This window comes from Talpa occidentalis, unplaced genomic scaffold, assembly GCF_014898055.3.
Source record: "Talpa occidentalis isolate TD23 unplaced genomic scaffold, MPIMG_talOcc4v2.1 talOcc4.16, whole genome shotgun sequence".
In the NCBI taxonomy this organism is placed as follows: Eukaryota; Metazoa; Chordata; class Mammalia; order Eulipotyphla; family Talpidae; genus Talpa; species Talpa occidentalis.
In genome coordinates, this window is record NW_023601653.1 from 73,251,681 (window position 1) to 73,275,050 (window position 23,370).

The 23,370-nt window shown below is 52.8% G+C and overlaps 1 protein-coding gene across 18 annotated transcripts in view; it reads right to left on the reverse strand.

Annotated features, from left to right (window-relative positions):
* Positions 1-9,110: 9,110 nt before the first annotated feature.
* Positions 9,111-23,370, reverse strand: part of SLC6A13 (solute carrier family 6 member 13) — a 44,369-nt gene continuing 30,109 nt past the window's right edge. For 17 of the 18 annotated variants that reach the window (XM_037514579.2, XM_054696548.1, XM_037514572.2 and 14 more), the window contains 11 exons: positions 23,251-23,335; positions 22,505-22,637; positions 21,529-21,663; positions 15,444-15,547; positions 14,483-14,607; positions 12,673-12,785; positions 12,266-12,403; positions 11,432-11,534; positions 10,869-10,969; positions 9,789-9,959; positions 9,111-9,513 (listed from right to left, as the gene is read on the reverse strand). In XM_037514579.2, the coding sequence (XP_037370476.1) occupies positions 9,385-9,513; positions 9,789-9,959; positions 10,869-10,969; positions 11,432-11,534; positions 12,266-12,403; positions 12,673-12,785; positions 14,483-14,607; positions 15,444-15,547; positions 21,529-21,663; positions 22,505-22,637; positions 23,251-23,335 (1,337 nt within the window). In that variant the 3' untranslated portion in view covers positions 9,111-9,384. The remainder of the gene's footprint in view (positions 9,514-9,788; positions 9,960-10,868; positions 10,970-11,431; positions 11,535-12,265; positions 12,404-12,672; positions 12,786-14,482; positions 14,608-15,443; positions 15,548-21,528; positions 21,664-22,504; positions 22,638-23,250; positions 23,336-23,370) is intronic. The other variant, XM_054696547.1, reaches the window with a different exon arrangement.

Here is a 23,370-nt window from a genome sequence, read left to right on the forward strand (position 1 = left end):
TGTGATGAAGTGGGAGGTGGCAGAGCTGGGAGCGGGGCAGGACGGTGAGAGAGACACAGCCTGATGGGAGGAGAAGGGATGATGAGCTTCCAACCCAATGCATGCTCCCGCACCCCGCCACCCTACTCTTGGAATATTGCTTTAATAGTTGATATTGTTGGAATTCTATTTTATATTGTTGGAGTATTGATATCCTTCCCAAACTCTCACTGACATTTATACCTACTGTTATATTTTGCTCTTGTGATTCTCAGAGCAAATAGGGAGCAAACTTTAGAGCACCCATTTGGAAGATAGGAAAATCTCAGCCCTGACTAACTCACCGGGACCACTAGGGAGCACATTTGGATTAAAACTCAGGCTTATGGCTGTTCAGTGTAAGTCCTTTTGATTTTTACAGACAGCCACCATCCTCACTGGCCCATCTGCCCAGTTCTTCCCTCCAGAAGGGTTCAAAGGCTGCTGGGGGAGACAGGAGATCAAAGAGCAGGTGTGACCGAGGCAACTGCATGGTCTTCCCCTGGCCAGCTGTGTGCTCATCCCTGTGCCAGCGTGATCGATCAGCTCAGGGTAAACATGGGAGCCAGCTCGCTCTGGGCATCTGATTGGGAGGGAAGGAGAAGGTGGGACCTCTGAACAAGGCCAGATGAGCACTGGGACTGATGCCAGGACCAAGTGTAGGCCTTCGAAGGAACCACGTTTCTTTTTCTCTTGGTTTTACCTCTGTTCTGAGAACTGGGGGGGGGGGGGTGGAGGGCAGGGGGAGGGCCGTGGTAGAAGAGGTCACGAGAGCAATTCTCCCTAGGATGGTGGTCATCTCCAACCTCCACATCAGAGTGAGTCCCTCAAGAGAGAGGCCCACAAGTGGCTGCCCATGGTGGCAGGTCACTTCCCTGCCTCCTAATGAGCCCAGTGTTCCCTGGATCTTCAGAAATATGACGTGGGCCATTCAGTTTTACTCTGTCCCACTAGTTGTCTGTCAACTGCCAGGAGATAATTGCAGCAGCCTGTGGTGCCCCATGTGGAATCCATTTGCCTTCCCTTCCCACCCCACCCCCACTATCACTCTGAGGGCACCTCCCATTTTATCTCCAGGGAGCTGCCAGCAGAAGGTGTCTGCCCGCAGTGAGCACCCATCCACCACTCTCAGCTCTGAGGGGCATTAGGGGAATCAAAGTGACCAGGAGCTATAAGCATCCTTGATCCTCCTAGGCCCTCGAGAAACACAAGGGATTCTTTTTATTAAAAGAAGAGTCTGTGTTTATTTGTTGGTCCTTTAACCCAGGCAACAGCCCAAGCCCAAGTCAGTTAGAAAGGCGTGGCAGGGGCCATTTGAGGTTATGGAAATTTTTGAAGGTGACTTGGAGGGTGCAGGTTATACCAGGAATGGGAAAGCATAGCAGAGAGAAATTCTGGTATTGGGACCTCCTCGGAGGGAGGCTTTGCTAGCAAGCTCAGCCCAGGGGGCAGATGAGGAGAGAGGCCCCAGTGGAAATCAAAGGTCTTGAGCCTCTGATGTAAGGGGCAGGATGAAAAAGAGGGAAGGGGATGAGAATTCAGAGTGAGAGGCCAGAGCCCTAAGAACCAGGTCCTGGGTGGGGGAGAAGTGGGGGACAGGGGAAGAGTTTGGTTCCAGGGGAAAAGCTGTAAGTGTTGCTACAAAATTGGGGGCTGAAGCATGATGAGCAATGTCCCCTGAATCATGAACAAACAAATGCATGAACAGATGAATGAGTGAACTAGAAAATATTGATGAAAATGCACCAGGCAGGAAACCCACATTCTAGTTCAGCCCTAGCAAATCACAACAATAAAAGTACAGATCTGAGTAAGCACTATGCTGAAAACATACCCATCTTTAGATACATATTAAATTTCATCTCTGTAACTAATCTTTAGAGAAGCAATTACTATGAACTCCACTTTATAAATGAGGAGATGAAGCTCAGAGAGATTAAGGAACAGGAACTGGCACCCAGCAGGTGCTCAGTAAAACTATTTTTGAAAGGTTTGAACAAACTTACCAAGACAATAGGTGGTGGAGCTGAGTCTGTAATCTGCTGTGTGACCTTAGGCAAATCACACCTCCTCTCTGGGCTTTAAGTTTCCCTGCAAGAGAAAATGACCCTTGCTCCACAATGAGTTGGGAAGGGGTGGGGGGTGGCAGAGGCAATTGAGGAGGATAGAACAGAGATCCATAAAAGACAAGAACAGAGGATTTCCTTTTTCAGGCCATTGGGGAGCTCAGCTCTGGGAGAGCCCCAGGTACAAGGGTCGCCAAGGGAGTGGTCAGGAGACCAGCCTCATGTTCGCAAACTAGAGGCAGCTGTTTCGGGGCCAAGCTGTCCTCACGGGTGGGGGAAGGGAACACTGTTAGGGACAAGGAGTAACTGAAGGGAAATCCACAGGAGAGCTGGACACAGGCAAGTAACTCCCAGAACCCAGTTTGGGCCCAGGGTTTACTGGGGATGGGAAAGAGCGATAAGAGAATATGAACTGATAAACTTAGCCTGATGTGACATGTTTAAAAAAAAAAAAAAAGTAATGGGGAGGAGCATAATTTATGGGTAAGAATGAAAAACCGGAATGGCAGAATGAAAGCAAGAGCATGTGAAAAGGAAAGTTGGCTCAGGGCCCTGGCAAATCAAGGAGAAACAGGACTGAGCGGCAGCAAGCAGGATTGAAGTTAGACTCAGGAAAGAACTGTCCAGGAGGACATCAGGCATCCAAACAAGCTGTATGGGGCTCTCCTTTTGGGGGATACTTTTAAAATTCAAAATAGCTGTACAGCCCACCCTCCTGCCCCCCACCCTCCCATTTTGTCCTTCTACCCCTAGCCCGTTTGTTAGGAAGAGTTAAACCACAGTGTTATCCACAGTCAAGATGACGTCCAGAGCGCTCTCCCTCCCCAAGGCTCCATCCTAGCTCTGTCACCTCTCAGCCCCTAGTCTCACTTCCCCACCCGGCCCACTGGGGGCCATGAGATGGGCCCCATCAAACATCAGTGCCCTCCAGAAGCGAAGCCACCATGCCAGGCTCAGCGCTGCCTGAGGAGGAGGAAATATCCAAGACTAGCGAGTACAAAACTGGCTGTTCTCAGAAGCTGGCCATGTAGACAGAGGCCGGACCAGGGTCTAGCAGAGGGCCGGAGGTATAGAAATGCTACTCCCCAGATGTTGCTGGGGTCCCGGCTCCATCCTGTCACACTTCCCAATCCAAAAGAGCCCTGGCATGGGCGGGGGAGGGGGTACCACGGGACGCCCCAGCCCCTGCCCCAGCCCACACCCACATACCAGGTCCCATTCCTATACACACACTGGTGCCAGTCCCGTCACATCCCTTTGCACACACATACCTGTGTGCATGACACCAAAACCTGGCTCACTCTAGTCCTTCACACCCCGTAAAGCGGACCCCCTGCGCCTTCCCCTCAGCTCCCTCATGGCCCGCTCCAACGCAAGCATCTCCACGCTTCCCTGCCACCCTTGAGCGGGCACAGCGTCCTCCAGGAGACACGGGCTGGCTGGCAGAGAGAGGGCAGGATCCCCGGGCCTGCCCCAGGGGTGCTAATTGCAGGTCGTGGGGCTGCAGGAATGCCCGGGGTTTCTGCCGCGGGCACCCTGGCTCCCCCTCCCTCTAGGTCAGCTGACCAGCCCCTCTTTCACCCACTCGGGGCGACTGGCCCCCCATCTATGGGCTTTCCTGCTGCCCAGACTTGGCTCTGAGCAACTCCGAGTTTGTGGGTGTGAAAGCTGGAGTGGCACCCCTCGTCCTAGGATCCCCCAACAGCAGACTCTCCTCTCCCCCAGCTGATGGCAGCGCAGAGGCCCACAGTCCCGCCGTCTGGCCTCCAGCTCTCACGCCTGCAGCCCCAAGAGGCAGCTCTCAGAGCCGCGAGGTCACCGAGCCCTCCCCTTCCTGCTCACCTCAGCTCCTGGCTCCTGCGGTCAGCTCAGCTCCATGTCCCCGGGACAGTCCCCGGGAAGCCGGGCAGGGAGAATCCAGTCAGCCGGACCTGAAAGGGAAACTGTCCCCCGCCTTCACTCCTGTGCCTTCCAGCTCAGAATCCCATCAGAGTCCGTGTCCCAGGAGTCCCAGACAGAAAGCGACTCTGTGTGTGTGTGTGCGTGTGCGTGTGTGTATGTGTGTGTGTGTGTGTGTGTGTGTGTGTGTGTGTGTGTGTGCTTGCGCCAGTGAATTGGGAAGTGCAGGGGCAGAGAAATACCACAATCAACAGGAGGGCCTGAGGCCAAAACTTGTGAACCAGGATTACAACATCCAACCTCAGGAAATGCAGTCCTCTGGCCCCGGCCCCCCACCCCCACCCCATTCCCGCTGCGCATCCCTGCCACCCCCCCCCCCCCCCAGTGGGCCCTGGCCCAGGACAGGCCTCCCCAGCAGCCCTCTTTTCGCTCCCGGTGCCTCCTCCCTCTCCCCTTCTCCCCTCTCCCTCCCTCCCAGTACCAGCTCCTTCCCGGGAAGAGGCGCTGGGGTGTCTGGGGCAAGGTACAGCCCTCTCTTACCTACCGAGCCGTAGGTGGGAGCCACCCACTCCCAGACTGGAACCAGCCTCACTGCCGAGGGCACGAGAGCTTGGGAGGAGGGTGAATCACACGCTGGAGTTTTCCACCGAGTACCTGCTTCTTTGGTTTCAAGGCTGGGCTTAGACCTTCACAACCACAGCCCTTTCCTTGGGATTTTCCTAGAGAAAGTGCCCACGGCAGACCTCAAGGAGCACAAGCCAGAGAGGACACAGGTCTGCTGTGGGCCAGACCTGAGCTCCAACCCCTCCTCTGTCATTTGCTCCTCTCGTCTTGTCAGCGAGTACAGAGCTGAGCCTCAGTTTCCAATCTGTGAAAGGGAGCTCCCCACGCTTCTGGGGCAGGGGTGCAGAGCGCTTAAGGGGAGCTGCTGGGGGTTGCTGGGGGTCCTCTGGGAGCAGGAGCCGTGGCTTGGGGGCATCTAGTCCCAGGTGGAAATGACAATGCTCCGGTGACCTCCTGACACTCTGGCCAGAGCCAGGGCTTGTCTGACTGCCTGGCAGGTATCAGCGGTGAGTTAGTAGTTGTTGAATAAATGGGTGCATGCCCCGTGCTGCAGGCCCAGCGAGGTTTTCCAGAACAGGGTCCTCATCGCCGGTCCAGCGCGTGCCCTGTCTCATGACCGTTCATTCAGAATAAGCAGGCTTCCTTCAGACAATGAAGATGCTTCTTCAGACCCAGGTGGTGTGGAGGGAGGGGAAGTGGTGGGGAGAAAGGGAAATCCCCTTTGCCTGTGCTTCCCCTTCGTATTTTAGAACTTCCCAGCAGGGCCTGGGTGTGAAGTGAGAGCAGCAGTCTGTAGTTTTCCATCAAGCACCCCCACTCACTGGCGCCCAGGCCCCTCGCAGCCTCTCCTGTGGGGTTCCCCATCAGGAAAACCAGAACCGGTCTCACTTCTCGACCCTTTGCCTCTGAAACCAGAAGCTGGGCTCAGGGTCAGCTCTGGCAGGGCAGGGCATGGCCTCATTTGAAATTCATACCATAGTTACCCCTGTGCTCACAGGGACATGTGACTGACTGTGTCCCTGCATGCTGGGGCCACCGTATGTCATCCTTAGGGCTAACTGGACAGAAGACACCCAAGTCTAAGAGACCACCCAGCTCAGGAATAAAATCCCAGCCTCTCCATGAGGGGAGCAAGAGGGAAGAAAATCAGGCTGGAACGAGGGTGAATTTCTTAGCTCATTTACCCATTTAGAATTTTTCTTTTGTGCCTATGATATGTCAGGTTTCCTGAGCATCTAACTCAGGTTAAGTGTTTGACATGTCACCCCATTTAATCCTCGCAAGAACCTTGAACTGTAGGGATTATTCGAACCAATTTTCAAATGAGAAAATTGGGGCAAACAGAAGTTAAGTGATACGGGCCTCCCTGGAGGCACAGGAGGTCAAGTGCAGCACAGTGAAGCTGTTCACAGCCTCTGCAGCACGGGTTCGATTCCCGGCTGGCCAGGGAGATTCCCACATGGCAGGGCAGACCTCTCCTGCCTCACCCGCTGCTCCCCTCAGCAGTGCCTTCCGTCCGTCTGCCTGTTCTGCTCCCTGCTCTGTCTCTGGTGAATCCTCTCACCCTCCCGCACATCTGACCTGTACCCCGGTTCTTGTATAAATAAATAAATCTTTAAAAAAAAATAAAAGAAGTTAAGTGATACATCCCAAGACCATGCACTAGTGAATGATGGAGCTGGGATTTGAACCTGGGCCTCTTGGCTCCAAGAAGCTGACCATGTTGCACCACAACATACTATTTCCTAAGTCTTTTTTAAAATAATTATTTAATTATTTATTTTAACATTTATCATTTTTTAAATATTTCCTAAGTCTTAACAGTTAACAGGTAGGGTTCACATATCAAAATGCCTTGTTGCTGCCTCTAGCATTTACTACAGTGCTGGCTCTGAGTAGGCATTTGACACTGGAAGGAAGGAAGGAAGAAACTTGAGGGGGAAAAATTATCCCAGAACCAGGGGATAAACCAGGGCTTGGAGGACTCTGGTCCAGCTCTTCCTGGAGATTACTGCTGGTGCTGAGCAGCACCCTTGGGCTCAGGATGTAGAATCACTTCAGGGCTCCTCTCCACTGCCTCCTAGCAAAAATGCTTGCACAACAACGGTGTAGTTTTCTTTCTAGAAACCAATGGAACCGAATGTCTGAGACAGGGAGTCAGAGGACAATGAAGATGTGTCTGAGCTCTTCCTGGGCTTTCCTATCTCGTTGGCAGGTCAGTTGAGGTTGCTGGAGGCAGGGGAGAGAGGATGAATTTGCTTGAGTGTGTCCACCCTCCACCGGACACCAGCAGCACAGTGATGTAAATCTCATTTCCATTTTGTAGAGGAGAAATCAAAGAACCAGAGAGGTGATGTGTACAAAGTCACAGAACTAGTAAGTAGGAGGTCTAGGACCCAACCCAGAGCTACAGATCTCTGCTGGGCTGAGTTTGAGCACATGGGATAATGAGGAATGAGTGCCTGTGCGCACGGGGATAGATCTAAGTCTATCAGGTGTGCAAGGACTGAGGAGGGAGACTGGAGGCCCCTGTTGGGCTCAGGGCCTACTCTGTTGGATCTCCAAGGGCTGTGGAGTGTAAGTGTCAGTTACCTGTGCTCTGCTCTCTCGTTCAGCTGTTACTTCCCCCGAAGCTCTCCCTACCTGCCTTTCTCCATTACCGCTGTGGCTTCTAATCCAGAAACGTCCCTTCCATCTGAGGGCTGCAGTATCTGGGATCCATCCTTCCAGGTAGAGAAAGCAAATGGGACTGAAAATGTCGCCCCTGCCCCACTCCCCCACATCCCACCTTGACCTGGCCAATGACTTTTCTCTCACCTCCCTGCCTGTTGGTCCCCTGGGTGGTTTGATTGGCATTCCCCCATCTCAGCAGCTGGTTTAATGACTTCATACCTTTGGCGCCCCAGTGTCTGAAAGGGCTTCACGCCCATTACCTCATTTGAGCCCTACAAGGAACCCATGTGTAGGCGGGGAGCATGGTGTTATATCTCCAGCTGAAAAAAAGGGAAGGCGTGAATTCCAAGTACCTTCCACACAGATCCACAGCAAGTGAGAGGCAGGTCAGAACTAGAACCCATGTCTCCTGAGCCTTAAGCCAGTGGCTTGTTTCCACACTGCATTCCACCATGATGAACCTCCTCAGCAGAACTCACACCAGCATCCTGAGCTGCCCACACCTCTGCCCAGGCCCAGCCAACACTTGTACTCTGACCAGCTGCATGGATGGACACGCACACCTGCCACCCTCAGAAGGGCCTGCACAGGCCACCCGGCTCTTGTCAGGCTCTTCCCTGGGCCCAGCTTGTTCTTTCTATAGCACTTTGCTCTTTTCTTTCACAGCATTTGTAACAACTTGTGGATAAGTCTTTTTTTAGTACTTCATGAGTCACCAGCATCACACAGCACCATGTAGTAGATGTTCTGGAAATATGATCAGGTGGATGGAGAGGCCAGGGGTGTGGCAGCTCAAGTGTCAGTATGTTTCTCTGGATTCACTTCTCCCGTCTGGGACTGTGATTGGGTTTGGCACACTTGAGTGTGTGTGCCACTGTCCACGAAGGAGCCGCACAGGCTGACACTCAGTAGGGCTGCTGTTACAGTAGGGGTGCTGTCATTCATTCCCCAACAATAACTGAAAATCAAAACCTGAAGGCCAGTAAAGATGTCAGTGCATTTTCCACTAACTGACTTGTAAAAAAAAAAAATAAGAAAATCACCCAGGGAGTGTCATGCACCCTTAATCTGCAGCTCTAAGAGTCACAGGATGGTCCCCTGGAACAGCACCGGAAGACCCATCTGAACAGAGGTGGGGGTGCGGGCAGCTGCCTAAGCCTTCACATATATATTCAGGGAGAAATGCAGCTGTGTGTACTCAGTTGTTCACACACACACACACACACACACAAACGCACGTGCAGACACATGTGCTCCAGCTCCACACATACCCTAGAGGCGAGGCTGCAGAGACACACCTGTGGAATCCTCAGGAACCACGACCATACCCAGGGACCCTGAGCTCAGCAGGCTTTGCCTTCTGCCTTGGTCTTTACAAACTAGCCCCAAGAGCTCCTCTGTGCAGCTCAGGGCCTAACAGCAAAGCAGGGCTCGGTCACGGCTGTGCTACCCCCTTGTGGTCACACTGGCCGCCAGGCATCGCGTCTGTCCTCTTCTGAGGCCAGGAAGAAGAGCGAGGTGGTCCTGAGGAAGTGGGTCCCTCTGCTGGCCAAGCCTGGGTAGTGCCCTGCTGTGCCAGAATTTTCTGTGCCTGCTGCCTCAGCCTGCAGTCTCCACTGTCCCTCTCTATGGCCCCCGGCACCAGGCCCTGGTGGGGGTACAGTCCTGGTCTCAGCAAGCAAGGGCGGGCCAGGCCATGCAAGAGAAATGTGGGCAGGAAGAAGCCACAAGCCCCGGCCTCTCGCTGGGCCCTGGCCCCTTGCTTCCCACGGCAATCCCCTCACAAGGAAACCCTGTGAGGGCTGCTGACCTCGGAGGCCATGACTTTCAAGTGAGCAGGTGGTCAAGGCAGAAGAAACCAAGCAGAGCGGCTCCCAGTGGGTGGGAAGAACATGGATTTAATGGAACGAAGGGAAGGAGCCCCACAGCCAGAGCTCTCACCCCGCCCTCCGGCCCTCACCCAACTTCCCAAAGCCCTTTCAGTGTCAAATGCCTCTTGACACTGGCATTGCATAGTTGTGATTGGGGGCAGGAGGCCTCAGCTCAGAAAGTGGATTCCCAAATATCCCCTCTGTCTTATCTGGCCCAGATGGGGGCAAAGAATCATGGTGAGGAGGTGGCCCCACGGTCTGGCTCCCCAGCTCCAAGGTGGGCAGCAGCTCTCCTAGCAGTGAGACTCCAGTTCTGTGAGTCTCAGGAGTGATGTCTTGGGTGTGGCAGGAGGAGAGGGTGCTGGTTGGTTCTGGTTCTGTTGCGGCAGGTCCTTAGCCGGGCACACAAGTTGGCGAATTCTCTGCAAGGAGAAGGGATGGGCGCAAGTCTGCCAGCTTCCCATCACCAGTGCCTGCCTGCCTGCCTCCCCGTGGGCACACCTGGCCTCCAGGCACCAATGTTATGATCATGTTTGTCTTGGACGCATCCAGTCTCCTTCTGAGACTTCTGAGCGCTCATTCTCCCCCTGCCTCGGGCCCCTGTGCACCAGCTTGCACCCCCGCAGGCAGCCCACCCATCATCATTTCCCACCCACCGGCTTCTTACCCCTGTGATGCTTTGCCCGACACTCCCTACCTCTCTGAAGGAGCCCTTGAGGGTGCTGAGTTTGTAGACACTCCATGCGGGGATGCAGACCATGGAGGACAGAGCCAGGAGCCAGCCCAGCGCATCTCCCCACCACGGGTACGTGTACTTCTTGTTGTAGGTGAGCGGGGTGTATTTGATCAGAGAGAAGAGAAAAGTGGCCTGCGGGTGAGAGTGAGAGAGATAAGGTCTGGGGAGCAAGGTGTGTGCCTTCTGCACCACACCTCAGGCCAAGATCTGCACTCAGGCTCACCCAGGCCTATAGCCCCAGTCCGCATTCTGTTCAAAGCCCACATGCCCCACAGGTCACCTGCCCTGTCACTCCCAGGCTGCTCGTGGCCCAGGCCACCTACATGAGGCTGCTCTCCAGACAGGACAGGGCTCTGTGCCTGCCAGGCATCAGGTGTCTGAAACTGCACCATCAGAGGGTGGTGAGCACCTCAGAAGAAGGGGTCTACCCTCACCCCCCATCCCTGCATACATGGGTGCTCAGGGGAACTGGTGACACTTTGACAAGCCAGAGGAAGCAGCACAGAGTAGTTCGAGGCTCAGACCGTGGAGCCAAGCTACCTGGGCTTGAATCCTAGCTCTGTCCTGTCCTAGCTTGGGTCTATTGCTTCACCTCTTTGGCTTCAGTTTCATCTGTAAAATGAATATAATGGTAATTCTTACCTCACAGAGTTCTTGTGAGGATTAAATGGGTTAACATGTGTCAAGCGCTTAGTTCCAGGCACTAGGTAAGTGTTCTGGAACTGCTGCTGTCATTACTGCTGGATTAGCAGTAGCAGTAGGAGCAGCCCATGCCCTTGGGTCAGGCCTGCCTGCCACTTCACACTCACATTGTGGAGTTGGCCCAACAGTCTGGACCTCAGGTTCTCCTTCTGTGAATTGGAAAGGAAGAATCTATCTCGCTGGCATTTTCTAGACTCTAACAGGAAGATGAATGAAAATCTGAAATGATTTTCAATCCCCGGGGAGAAGTCTCTTCTAGGTTGAATGGCCTGTCCACCCTCCGGCCAGCACCACCTCTCTATCCCTTCATCTGGCTTCATCCCCTGAGGATCATCTTACTGTGCACACAGCCGGTGTGAGGAAGAGCCAACAGTATTTGATGAGAGGCCACGGCCTGTATCCAATCATGTCTTCAATGTTGTCATAGAAGCGCCCGGCTCCTACCATGAGGAAGAGAAGGGGGGAAGGCAGGGCAGGGACATTCTTAGCAGCACAGCATCAGGAGTGGGGCTGCACAGACCAGCACAGGCAGGGGCCAATCAACAGAAGACGTCATGCTCATCTTTTCAGATCACTGCCAAGAGAGAACTTGTCCCTGAATTTCTAGTATGCACGGCAGTGGGCAGAACTGGGCGTAGGCAGAGGTCCTGATGACCAAGGCCGTTCAGGGCTGAAAAGGTTTGGACAGAGCAGGATGTGGTCTTGCTTTGGGGCTGAGGGGGAGGGGACAAGGCAACCTCTAAGGGACCCTCCCAACTGTAGCAATTTAGGATTCTTGAGATATTTGGGGATGAGAAGGAGAAGGGGAAGAGATGGGATGAGCAGTGCGTGTCAGTTTCTTGTCTAAGGGCCTTGGAGGGAGGTGAGTGCGAGAGCTGGGGCCTGGGAGAAGGGTCACTCACCATAAACCCAGGCCACACAGAGGGATTCAAAGATGGCCACAAACAGGAGGCACATGCCACTGGCTGCATAGTAATCAAAGAGCTGAAACACATACATCCCGCCCTGCCCAGGAGGAGAGAGAAAAAAGGACTTTACCCAGAGGAAACTGATTCACCCCCACCCCCTCCATTCTCATACCCTGGGGCTACAGAGCAGAGCTGATGAGATGACAGGGGTCAGATGTTAGAGGAAATGTCTAACATAGGGACTGTAAGGTCCTATGCAGATAGGAGACAATAAGTTCGTTTTTATTGGTTCTGGCTGGGAGAGAGATGAAACAGAGCGATCGTTAGATGATCCCTGGGACATTTAGGGACTGACTCAGAAGTCTAAGATATGTGCGCAGGTTTGGACCAGGATCAGTCAAGCTGGCATCAAGCTGGTGAGAGCCACCTCCTTCCTTCTCCCCAGAGACATCACACAGAGCATCACCCATTCCTGTGTGAGATTGGTTCAGCTTCTTGGGAAATCATGGAATCTTGCGGGAGAGGAAGATTTTCCTAATGCAAGATTTCCTGATCATCCTTTCCATGTTTCTTAGCTTCCCGTGGAAACTAAGAAGTGTGGTCACAGCCATCCCCAGAAGTGTGGTCAGTGCCCAAAGGCCAGAGAAGGGGCTCCTCTCTTGGTGCTGTGGTGGCTGGAAAGGAGGGAGTCCCTTGGCCTGACACTGGAAAGGCCTGACACTGTGGCCACTTGGAGCCACAGCAGCCCGCTCCACCGGGCAGGGAGCAGTGGTCCTCCTGGGCCTCTTCCTCCCCCAGTCCCTGCCTTCGAGCCTCCCACACCCTCACCTCTGTGAGCATGACCAGCCCCACAAGGAAGGAGATGACAGAGACGCCCAGGATGAGGACCTCCCTGCGGTTCTTCTTGCGGAACACACGGGGGTACATGTCCACCAGCGCTGTCACCAGGCTTTCTACGCACACAAACTGGATGAGAGGGAAAAGAATTGGAGGGAAAGAGAGCCCCCAAAATAAGCCCCTTTACTAGCGCTGGCTTATTGCTCCCAGGTCAGCTGTGCCAGCCTCCCCACCCCAGGTCCCCGGAGCTGTCCTTACATGGTTAAATCTGAACCCCAGAAGAGTGTCCTCTCTGACATCTGCCCAGTCCCCAGCTGCTCGGCCTCATGTCTCCTGCTTCACCTCCCCAACCCACACCCACCCACTCATCTCAGACTCGTGCGGCCACCGCTTTATACCTGGCTGTCCAGTCCCAGGAGCACCACCATGAAGAAGAAGCAGCAGGCCCAGACAGGGGAGAAGGGCAGCATCACCACCGCCCGGGGGTAGGCGATGAAAGCCAGGCCAGGGCCTAGAATGACGAGCAGAGGACACACTGTGCCGTGTGGGGCCACGGAGCCACAGGAGGCTTCCCCCCAAATTATATCGCCACTACATCCTCACCCAGAAAAATGCCCAAGACTCTACCTGGTCCCCACATTCCCAAGGCACCATCCACTGTTTCAGAGCGCAGAGGCTAAGGGTGCCAAAGGCTTTGGAAAATAAAAAAGGAGTACCCTCATTTCTTTAAGGTGAAGCCCAAACCCCCAGGTCTCACTCTCCAGATCTATCACCCCACATTAGGGACTTCGAACATAAAGAGAGTTCCAGGCCGGGCTGCCCTGCGCAGCTGTAAAGCTGACCCAGTGTGAAATGAGGACATGGTCAGGCGTGATGTGCCTGGAACCACCATGTCCCAGTGAGGCCATCAGGGCATGTCCCTCTAAAGCAGAGGGTCCCAAAGGAAAGGCCACCAAGACAAGGCTGGGCCTGGGGCCACCCGTTTGCCATCCCTGCACCCAGAGCATTTCTGTCACCCCACAAATAAACTGGCATTAATTTCAGGGAACCATTGATATACATCTTTGCAAATAAGTCAATGTTCCTCTCAGCTGACTCAAATGGCAGGGACAGAGTCCCCTGCCAGCACTGGGGTTCATCCATAGGAAATTTCCTTTAAATATAGAGTATCTGTGTGACCTTGGATGGTGAATGGCACCTTCAAGGTTTCACACTGGCGAGATGGGCATAGTACAAGTGGATACCTGCTCCACAGTTCCCACCACTGTCATGGGCAAAATGCCCTGCACGGTGCCTGGCATCCAGTCAGTGCCTAATACAAGTGAAGTATAACCATTTTTAATAAGAATCAGGGATGTCAGTTGCCCGGCACTTGGCATTCTGGGTGACAGGTGTGTATTCGTGAATGCTATGATGAAAAATTGTCTGGTTATAAGAAAAGGCGGGAGTGGGCCACAAGAATAGGGACAGGAAGAGAAACATCTAGGGATCACCCAGATAAGGGATCAGTCCTTGATTTTATTCAAAGCAGAGCAACAACATCCATCTTTAAGAGGGGAACATGTGCCCAGGTGAACTTATCTCTGAGATACACTTTCAAGTGAATGTAACAGGGCAGGTTGAGCCCTGCAGTGGCATGTTATCAGCTGGCTTTAAGGAGGGATAAGGGGCCTCCCTGGTGGTACATGATTTCAGCGCTATCAAGCTATTGCCAACCACTGCTGCAAGAGTTCGATCCCGGCCAGGGAGCTGACTCACATGGCACAGCAGACCTCTCCTGTCTCGCCCACTGCCGTGTGTTTCAGTCAATCCACCTATTCTGCTCCCCACTCTGTCTCTGGTGGATCCTCTCACCCCCGGCATCTCTGGCCTGCACCCCAGCTCTTATATGCATAAATAAATAAAAATAAATCTTTTTTAAAATTTTTTTAAAAAGGAGGGGTAAGAAAAGCATATGTACATGCAGGAATGGTGCATTGTATTGGTGTGTTTCTGACAGGATTGCCACAGACTGCAGATACTGGTTACCTCTAGGGTAAGGAACCAGAGGCCAGGGGTGGGGCAGAAAGTGTCCACCATATACGCTTTCACCCCTTGAAGCTGGAATTACTGTTGAAGTCATCCCCCAGGCCTTCCAGGATGCAGCCACTGAAAGGTGGCCACAGCTAACAAAGCTCCCAGAATCCATGGCTCCCCAACAACACTCACCTGACTCGGCCACCTCAGAGATGGGCACCCCCTGCTCCTGAGACATGAAGCCCAGGATGGAGAAAATGGCAAAGCCGGCCACGAAGCTGGTACCGCTGTTGAGGAAGCAGAGGGCCAGGCAGTCCCTGTGGGACAGGGCGGGGAGGGTGAGCATGAGTGGGTTAGAAAGGGGCTGCCATGTCTTGCACCCCCAGAGCCCATGGCCCCTCCTGTGGATAGGCAGGCTGTTACAGAATTCAGATGCACATGAGGGCTGGGGTCTGCAGCCTGTGCCCCCTCCGCTAGCTCAGACCAGGAGTAAATCAAGGTCGTCCTGAGGAATGAGGTTCTAGAAGGTAAACCATGAATCTAAACGTGACAGGCTGACATGCAGTGGCCCCTCCCCCACTGCACTGACACACCTCTTGGGACACGACAGCTTTGACCCAGGTCAGTCAGGGCGGCTGATGGAGGGGGCACAGGCATCCATAATCCCAAGAACAAGTCATCCCTAGTCACCTAGATTTGATTTTGAAACACATGATGGGATTTTTTTCCTGCCAATATTAAAATTGGCTTTAAATTTCTGAGTATGAGCCAGGTAGGCCTCAGGGGGAAACCTGAGGTGGAAAGGGTCAAGGTGAAAACAGTAAGGATTCAGTGTCTGCTGGGGCAAGTGGACTCAGCTGCACTGCTTGGCTCTCTGGTTCCTCCCCCGGCTGCTTTTACAGCCCGAGGGGCCAGGCCCCTGCAGTGGTTTCCCCGACAACCCAGCCCTTAGAGTTACCCTCTGCCCTTGCTGCACATGGCTCCTTTCAGCTCCTGGCAGCCCTGGGGGACTAAAAAGTGGGGTGAAGGCAGGGGTTGGGGAGTGCAGAACTCCATGAGCTGCTGTACCCTCCAAATCACCTCTGATCTAGTATAGCCAGAGGGACAGCAGAGGGGTGCAGGTTTGGGGCTCTGACCCCGCTCCCCCGGTCACCTGTAGCAGTTGTTGTGGAACTTGTTGTAGCTGCCGAGGGCCGTCAGGCACCCTAAACAGATGGCGAAGGAGAAGAAGATCTGGGTGCCTGCGTCCATCCACACCTAATCAGGGAAAAGGCAAGAAAGCTGCACCCCGAGAAAACCAGGCCAGTTGAGCCTCCTCGGAAGGACACAGGCACGTGGGTGGGCCGGGCACTGGCTAGGGACGGTGAGTGCCCATGCGGGCTTCCCAGCCACCCGGTTCTCCCCTGTGGGCTCTACCCCTTGGGCCCCAGATGGAAATTCTTGGGCATGAGCAGGAGGGCGTAGGCATGAGGCATGCAAAGAAGATTGAAGGACCCGCGGCGGAGGTGTGGGGATGGTGGGTGCTGCCCTAAGCTGGGAACTAAGCTGGATCTGACACCCCGTCTTTATTTTTTTATATAAAGATTTATTTATTTATGCATACAAGAACTGGGGTACAGGCCATACAAGAACTGGGGTACAGGCCAGAGGTGCAGGGGTGAGAGGATTCATGGAGACAAAGCCTCCCTTCTGTCCCCAGGGTCTTCTCTCGTAGGCTCTCCTGGCTGTGGGGCCAGCTGGGAAGGAATTCAGGGACAGGCTCTCGAGTGCCCTCAGAAGCACGTAGCTTCATCCCTCAAAACTCTGTGTCTGGCAAACAGGAAGAATAATCCTCAGCTCACAAACAGGCAAGAGGATGAACAGAAGTACATCTGCAAAGGGCTTTGTACTCCTTGGGGGAAATAGCTCTCCAGCTACACATGGGGGTCGTTGTGACTGTTATTATCTCAGCTGGCTTGCCCAGGCTGCGTGTGTTATGATTTAGATTTAACAGCTAGAACAACATCCCAAAGAGCAAGAACATCGAGGCCAGCAGGACCAGGCCATCCTGCAGATCTGGCTGCAGACCCGCCCAGGCACCCGCTGCCTTCAGGGGACGTGAGCACCACAAGGGGGCATCAAGCCAAGGACACATCCCAGGCAGGTGTGTGAATATTTCCAATATCTCTGTGCTCCCTGACTCTTGTTTTTTGCCTAGTAGCCCCCCAAAGGGCTCCCCTTTCCATCCACTAACACTAGAACCCCTAATGCCTACAGGTAACAAAGCCGTAGCTTCTTTTTGTCCAGAGCTCCTCAGCCCCTGCCTGCTCTCCCTAACCCTCACCACCCCCTCGTGCTCCCTCACTCTCTCCCATCACACTCACCCCCATCAAAGCTCGCTGCCCTCAGCCCACTAGCAGGCTGACTATCCCAGAAGCACCCCGATTCCTCAGCCAGCATCCCTGGTGGAGACGCTGTGTCTTTAGGTCTGAAGAAGCCAGAAACCTGCATTATTTTCCCTTTCTCCTGTGATCCTATACTTGCAGGGGTCACCGCCCCCCGCCCCAGAGGACTGGCAGCTCGTTACATTTCCACTTCTGCAGAAATAGGACACAGCAGGGAAGGATGGTGACGAGCAAAGGAGATTGTCTCTATCCTTTGTGCCTTCTGCACCCTGTGAAGCCATTTCCCAAGATGTACGGGAATTTCCACCAGGAAAAAGTGGTCCGTGGTGGCAAGAGGCACAGAGAAAGGCCCAGAAGAGGTCAGGACTAGCAAGGAGATAGCACAGCAGTGGGGAAACTTTTTTTTAACTTGAGGGGAAATTAAAGTGGGCAAAGGAAAGAGGGTGGCAGCTTCACTGCAGAAGCTAGGGAAGGAAAGGACAGGAAGAGGTCAAGAAGCCAAGAGTCTGAGGTCAAGAAAAGGGCAGTGCTTGTAAAATTTGGTTGCACCACCAGCGTGAGGAGAGGCCTTGGGTACTCTGTCTGCTCCTTCTCTACTTTCTCTACTAAATGCTGCCCTACAGATACTGTGAGGACAGTCACCTCAAGAAAACCAAGTGACCCCTGATCTGAGGGTCATTCAGTTCTCTTGTTCCTGCCTCACGCATGTTACCGAGAGCGAGATCTCACGGCAAGAGGTTCCGAGCACTGGTGCAGTGAGGATTTACTCTGGTCAGAGAAGGTAAGGAAGTGGAGACATGCTTATCTGTCTGAGGCCTCATGGATCCTTCCCAGAGTGAGATCAGGTGATCTCTCCAGAACTGGTCACCCAGGAGATGGCCCAAGAACCTGCCTGGCCTTGGGTGTTTGCTTCTGGGGCCCCAAGCAGGACACAATGCAGACTGACCCACAAGTTTCCAAGGAAACTCTCAAGTCCCCCCAAGACACTGTGTGGCTACCCACATCTAGGCAGGTGGGGAGCAAATCCACAATTATGAAAGTTTTATGAATTTGGACTTGGGAAGGAAAAAAAAAGAAAAATTGTGACTTGGCGGTTCATCTCACCCTGAGGGGGACAGCCTGAGACTGGAGTGGGAGGTTAATGAGAACAGAGAAAAATGCAGCAGGAGGGCTGAGAGATCAGAGTTCAAGGGTCAGATACAGTGCCTAAGACCAAAGTCTGCTCATGGGGAGCTTGGCAAGTTCCAGCTCTCTGCACAGCTGCTGCCTGGGGAGCCTGCTGGGATGGGGGAAAGGAATGGGGTCAGAAGAAGGGCTGAAGGAGCAAGCAGAGCAAGCTGTTCTGTTCCCACCACAGGCAACAGTCCTGCCCATCCAGGGAGCCCTGGTTTCTGGAACAAAGCTCCAATGCATCTTTGGCTTGGGCAAGAAAAAGCAAGTGTGAAAAACACCTGGTGGAGTATGAGTAAAAATGAGGTCTTGGGGGAGGAAGTGCGGGGACAAAGGAAGATGGGGAGCAACTCCAGGGATCATCAGTAATCACTGTATTTAGGAAGGTAATAGCGTGGAATGGAAAAGGCTTGGGCTTTGGAGTCAAATTGGCCAGGGTTCGATTCCTAAGTCAACTGTTGCTGTGTGCTCTTAGGCAAGTCACTGAACCTCACTTTTCTCGTCAGGAAAATGGGTATAACAACAAGGGAATTGCTTAACACATGTGTAATTATTTATTTCCTATCCCACCTTCTGGAATAATTCTGGAATAATAAAAAGCTGCTCTTCACACTCCCAACTAATTCATAATTTCTAGAAAATGGCAGATTCCAAAAGACCACTTGGTGTGAAAACCCAAGCTCCCTCACATGCTAGTTTTGTGGTTTGAGGCAATAAAGTTGTCTAAACCTGAGTCCCTTTGTCTGTAAAATGAAGCAAATGCTAACTCACAGGGTTAATGTGAGGATTAAACTGTCGTGCGGTAGTGCAGCACCTGGCGGATAGTAGGCACGTAATGACTGTGTCGGCCAGTCCTAATGTTTGCTCTTGCTGTTATTTTTAAAAAGCAAGTCACGTTTCAGTGACCAGGAAGTGACACGTCTCAAAAATATAAAAATGAAAAGGCTTACTGTCATCAGTGCTTCCCACCTCCTGCCTAAAGTAACCTTTTATTAGAATAGCTTAACACAGAGATTTAAAAAGTTCAGTGAGAGCTCTTTGGACACCCTACCTCCAGCACCTGCCCTTATCGATCTACCAAAGTTCAGCAGAACAGACAGAAGGTGCAGGGAGAGAAACAGCGTGTGGGGACACACACAGTGCACCAGTGAGTCTGAGTGTCAGGAGGCCCTTCCCCATGTGACAATCACAGGAGAGGCAACCTGTCCCAGAGAGAAAGATAAGAGACACAACCAGCATGGCCTCCTCTTGGCTCCCACTCCCTGACCCTGACCCAGTGCTTGCCAGACAGAGCAAAACAAAGTCTTTGGTCTTTGTGCTGCCAGCAGGAATCTTGCACCTTTCTCAAGTGCCAGGCGAATGCCAGCTGGAATGATCATACTTCCTAGGGAGTGTGAACTATGTTCAATTAGGGCCCTGGCAGGGCACTGGCCCTGGGGGTGCTGCCCTGTTCACTGACAACAAAGCCCAGCTGCAGCATGGGGCCAGGACCAGGTGGCAAAAAAGGTCACTCGGAAGCTCCGGACCAAGGCTGGCTCTTGAAATGTTTCTCTCCTTGCAGCCACCGAGGGCAGGGAAGACAGGTTGCTACAGCCAGCTTGGAAGGATGGTATCCTAGAGAGTGGATTCAAAGAACTCTTATTCCCTGCAGGGCCCAGACACAGAATTATGGCCTTATTAACTCTCTGAGTTAAAGATTATCTGATCAACTTTCTTCACATTTGCTGGATGCTGTTTTGTAACAAACACCACATCTAGAACAGTGGAGGCACATAATAGATGCTCGATGAATTTTGGCTGAACAAGTGCACTGTGGTGATGAGCAGAGACCAAGAGATCCCACAGGGTGTGGGGTTCATCATCAGTCAAACCTGGATTCTACTTACAGATGTGAAGATGGAACATTCTTCAAACTCTCTAGGCCTTAATTTCCTTACCTATAAGATGGAGATACCTCACTGCTCCGCTGTGAGGATTAGCAGTAACAATGCATGCAAACCTGTCAGCAGTGCCAAGGACAAGGTAAGCACTCAATAGCTGTTAGCTAGAAATAGCTGGTCAGGACAAAATAGGGCATTGGTCACAGAAGCCATAAATCAGTTCCAGAAAAACGGACCCCTGTCTCCCTGCTTGAGTGAGTCCCTCCTTCCGAGCCTGGCGCCCACACAAAGGCCGGCTTTTCACAGCTCTGCTGCTCCAGAACCACACTTGCATAGAGAATGAAGGCAAATCTTCACCTGCCCCACAACCTCCTGCTTGTTATCTACTATCCATCACATCCCTTTGGCTGCAGATAAGACAAAGAACTTAAAATTCACAAAATAAGTACACTTGTTTGGCCACTTATTTGCAGTGTGCCTTTGGGCCATGTTTGCGCACCTGTGTCATGAGGAGTTTGCCCTGGATGATCTCTTGGGTCCTAGCTTGAATAGTTGATTCTACACTTGGCTCCCAAGCCCGGGTGCAGCCTGTGCTTGTGCAGAAATGAGCAGTAGCCACCGGCCTATTATATCTAAGAAATGGGGTATAAGCTCATGACCCATCAGAAGATCAATGACAAATACCTAGGCTGCAAGGCCACTCGACTCCATGGGGAGGGGGTGGCTGTTTCTGGCAACCCAGAACTCAGGACTGGCTGGGAAACGAGAACAATTCAGCTGCTGGATCACCCCAAATTCTGCACAAGGGGGAAATGTTGTTTGTCTGTGAACTGGGGTCCTCAACCTCAAAGGGGAACTATGGAAATGTGTGCCACCCCCTTTCCTCTCACTCTCTCAGCTGTGGATGTGTTGTGCCTTGCTATTTTTAAATGCTTGGAAAGCCGTTTGATTATTAGTCTTCTCTCTGCTGGGAGCCTCCTGCCCTAAGTCATCTCAGGGACATGTTCATATAGTCTCTCTCCTTCAACCAGCACCCAAGGGGAGGATCTTTACATTGCACACAGCTCCCCAGGGGTGACTGCTGTGCCAGGGAGGCAGAGGCAGAGGCAGGGTACACAGTGGATAATAAATTTTGGGGGCTCTGGGGTGGCACTTACCCACGCTCCCCTCTGGCCCTTGACACCTCCTGGCTTTGCCAGCTTTCAAAATGGCTGCCAAACAGAGAACCCCTTAGAGGGCGAGTTCTTATTTTAGGCCTTGCTTCACAAACCCCTCTGGCTAGCAAGCAGCACCACCCCACCCTGTTCTAGGCTGTGGCAGAGTAAGGGCGGTGAAGGAAGGTGGGGAGAGGCAGAGGCCTCTGACAACCCACAGGAAACTCTACACCAGCCCAGCTGGTGCTGGGAAGGGCTGGGGGCTGGGCGAGGTGTGGGTCAGCGGGCCTGTGGGCAGAGGGGCGGAACCAGAGGGTGCTGGTAAAGGCTTAAGAAACAGAGAGGAAACTCTGTAAGAGATAAGATAACCAAGAGAAATAATGCCAAAAGGGGATGGATAGATGGTGGGGTAAGGGGTATGACTCATGATTAAAGACAATGACATATTTACAACCCTTGAGAAACATTACTAGGGCCTTGGGGGCTTCTGGGTTCCCTAGCAGCTGTGACCCAAGGAAGGGGACCACAAGTAATTGCTAACAGATGTCTGCAGACCCCTTCCCAGCAGCAGGCATTCCCAACCAGAGTGAGAGAAGGCCTGCGGCTCCCAGGCCTCCAGGCAGTGCTGGCCCTTGCCTGGGGCTTCTTACCTGGGGATCCCACAGACGGGTGAGGTTTGGGTACAGGTAAAACTGAATTCCTTGGGCTGCCCCAGGCAGTGTCACCCCTCGAATTAAAAGGACCACCAGCATGAGGTAAGGGAATGTGGCTGTGAAGTACACCACCTGGGCAGGGGCAGATGAGAGAAGCGAACTTGTAAGTTAGGAAGGAGGGGACTGGAGCCCCCCCACCACCCAGTAGAGACAGAAGGCAGGAGCTCCCCACCCCAGGGAAGAGGTCAAAGGGAGTTCCTCTTGGGCTCCCTCCTTCTCCCCTTGCAGCCATTCAGTTCCATCTCCCCTCTGCCTGAGCCACAGCCTCCTTTCTCCCTCCCTCCCTTCAGCTTAGAGCACCATCTCTCCCCCAGACACATACTCAGTAAATATTTGTTGAGTGACTGAATGAACTTAGGTATTCTCCCAACCAGTGTGCGTGGGACTACGGAAAGGGTTACTAGGTGTGAGAAGATCTGTAACCTTGATCCTGGTCCTCACAGAGCTCAGAGCTTTGTACAACCAGGCTGCCAGATTAGGAAGGAAGCCTTGACAGAGGCCTCCAGGGCAAGAGTCCAGAAGAACTCAGAATATTCTCTAAAACCCTACACACTCTGGGGAAGAATCCCCCAAAATTCTAGGGTTGACTGAGAATCATTTTGAGATTAATATTCTTAACAGAATTATTATTATTATTATTATTATTATTATTTCCAAAGAACTAGTATATGAAATCGGGAGCCATAAACTGTGTTCAATTTGTAATGTGTTCGTACACAAGATACATTCCGAAGCCATATTCCTCTGGATGTGTCCTTCCTGCCATTTTCTCTTTCTCTCTTAATTTCCCAAATACTGGAAGCACCTTCGATAGAACCCAGGAGAGGCACAGGATCATGGAAGAAACCCATGTGTGATCATTTCCCTCTAGTCCTGACCTGGAATGGGGACCCAAGAGCTCTCCAACACCAACCTTGCCTGTGGACTTGACCCCCTTCCAGATGCAGAAGTAGCAGATGACCCAGGCCAGCAGGAGGCACAGGGCCAGCTCCCAGCGCAGGGCCCCCAGGTGCTGGATGCCATCGGAGATCTTCAGCACCCGCCTCCTGGAGAAAGAATGGGAAGCTGGGCTCCACTTTTGCTGCCAGCCTTGGTTTTGCAGCCAGCATGTCTCAGCAGTGAAGCCAGGTCTGCAGGCCACTGTGCAGAGGTTTGATAGTTATTTTCACTCAGCTTTATCCAGAGTGGGGGTAGATGTAAGGGAGGGAAATACAGACTGTTTCCAGGTAAATATGCTCTAGGAAGCCAAGCACCAATTCAACCTAGAAGCAAACATTTCCTCATGCCCTAGATGTTTTGATATTAGGCCTTATGCCATAGATGAATATCAAGGCAATGCACATGCAGCTCAAGAGAGGAGGTAGCTGGAGTGAGGACACACCTGTGCATGCAACACCTATTGGGGAGGGGGGGCAGAGGGAGGGAAGGCAGGCTCAGGCAGGGAAGATTTGCAAGATTCTTTTACTGAAGCCAGTGGTGCATTCACCACAAAGACCACAAAGAAAAAGCCACTTAGGTGACAGGGCCATCAAGGAAGGAGACGAAATTCTTCCCTCCCTGCTCATTGAGAGTGGCCACAGCCTGACCGCCCGGCCGTCCCTCTCCAGCCTTCTTTCAAACACACAGCCCTTGCTGGCTTGTGGAAAGGGCCTCACTCACTCCCAGAACTCGATGACGGGAGAGGTGGCGTTCTCGGTGGTCACATTCAGGGAACCGTTGGTCCTCTGGAACTCGACACAGTGTTCTAGCCACAGGTCCCAGCAAAGGAAGAAAAAGAAA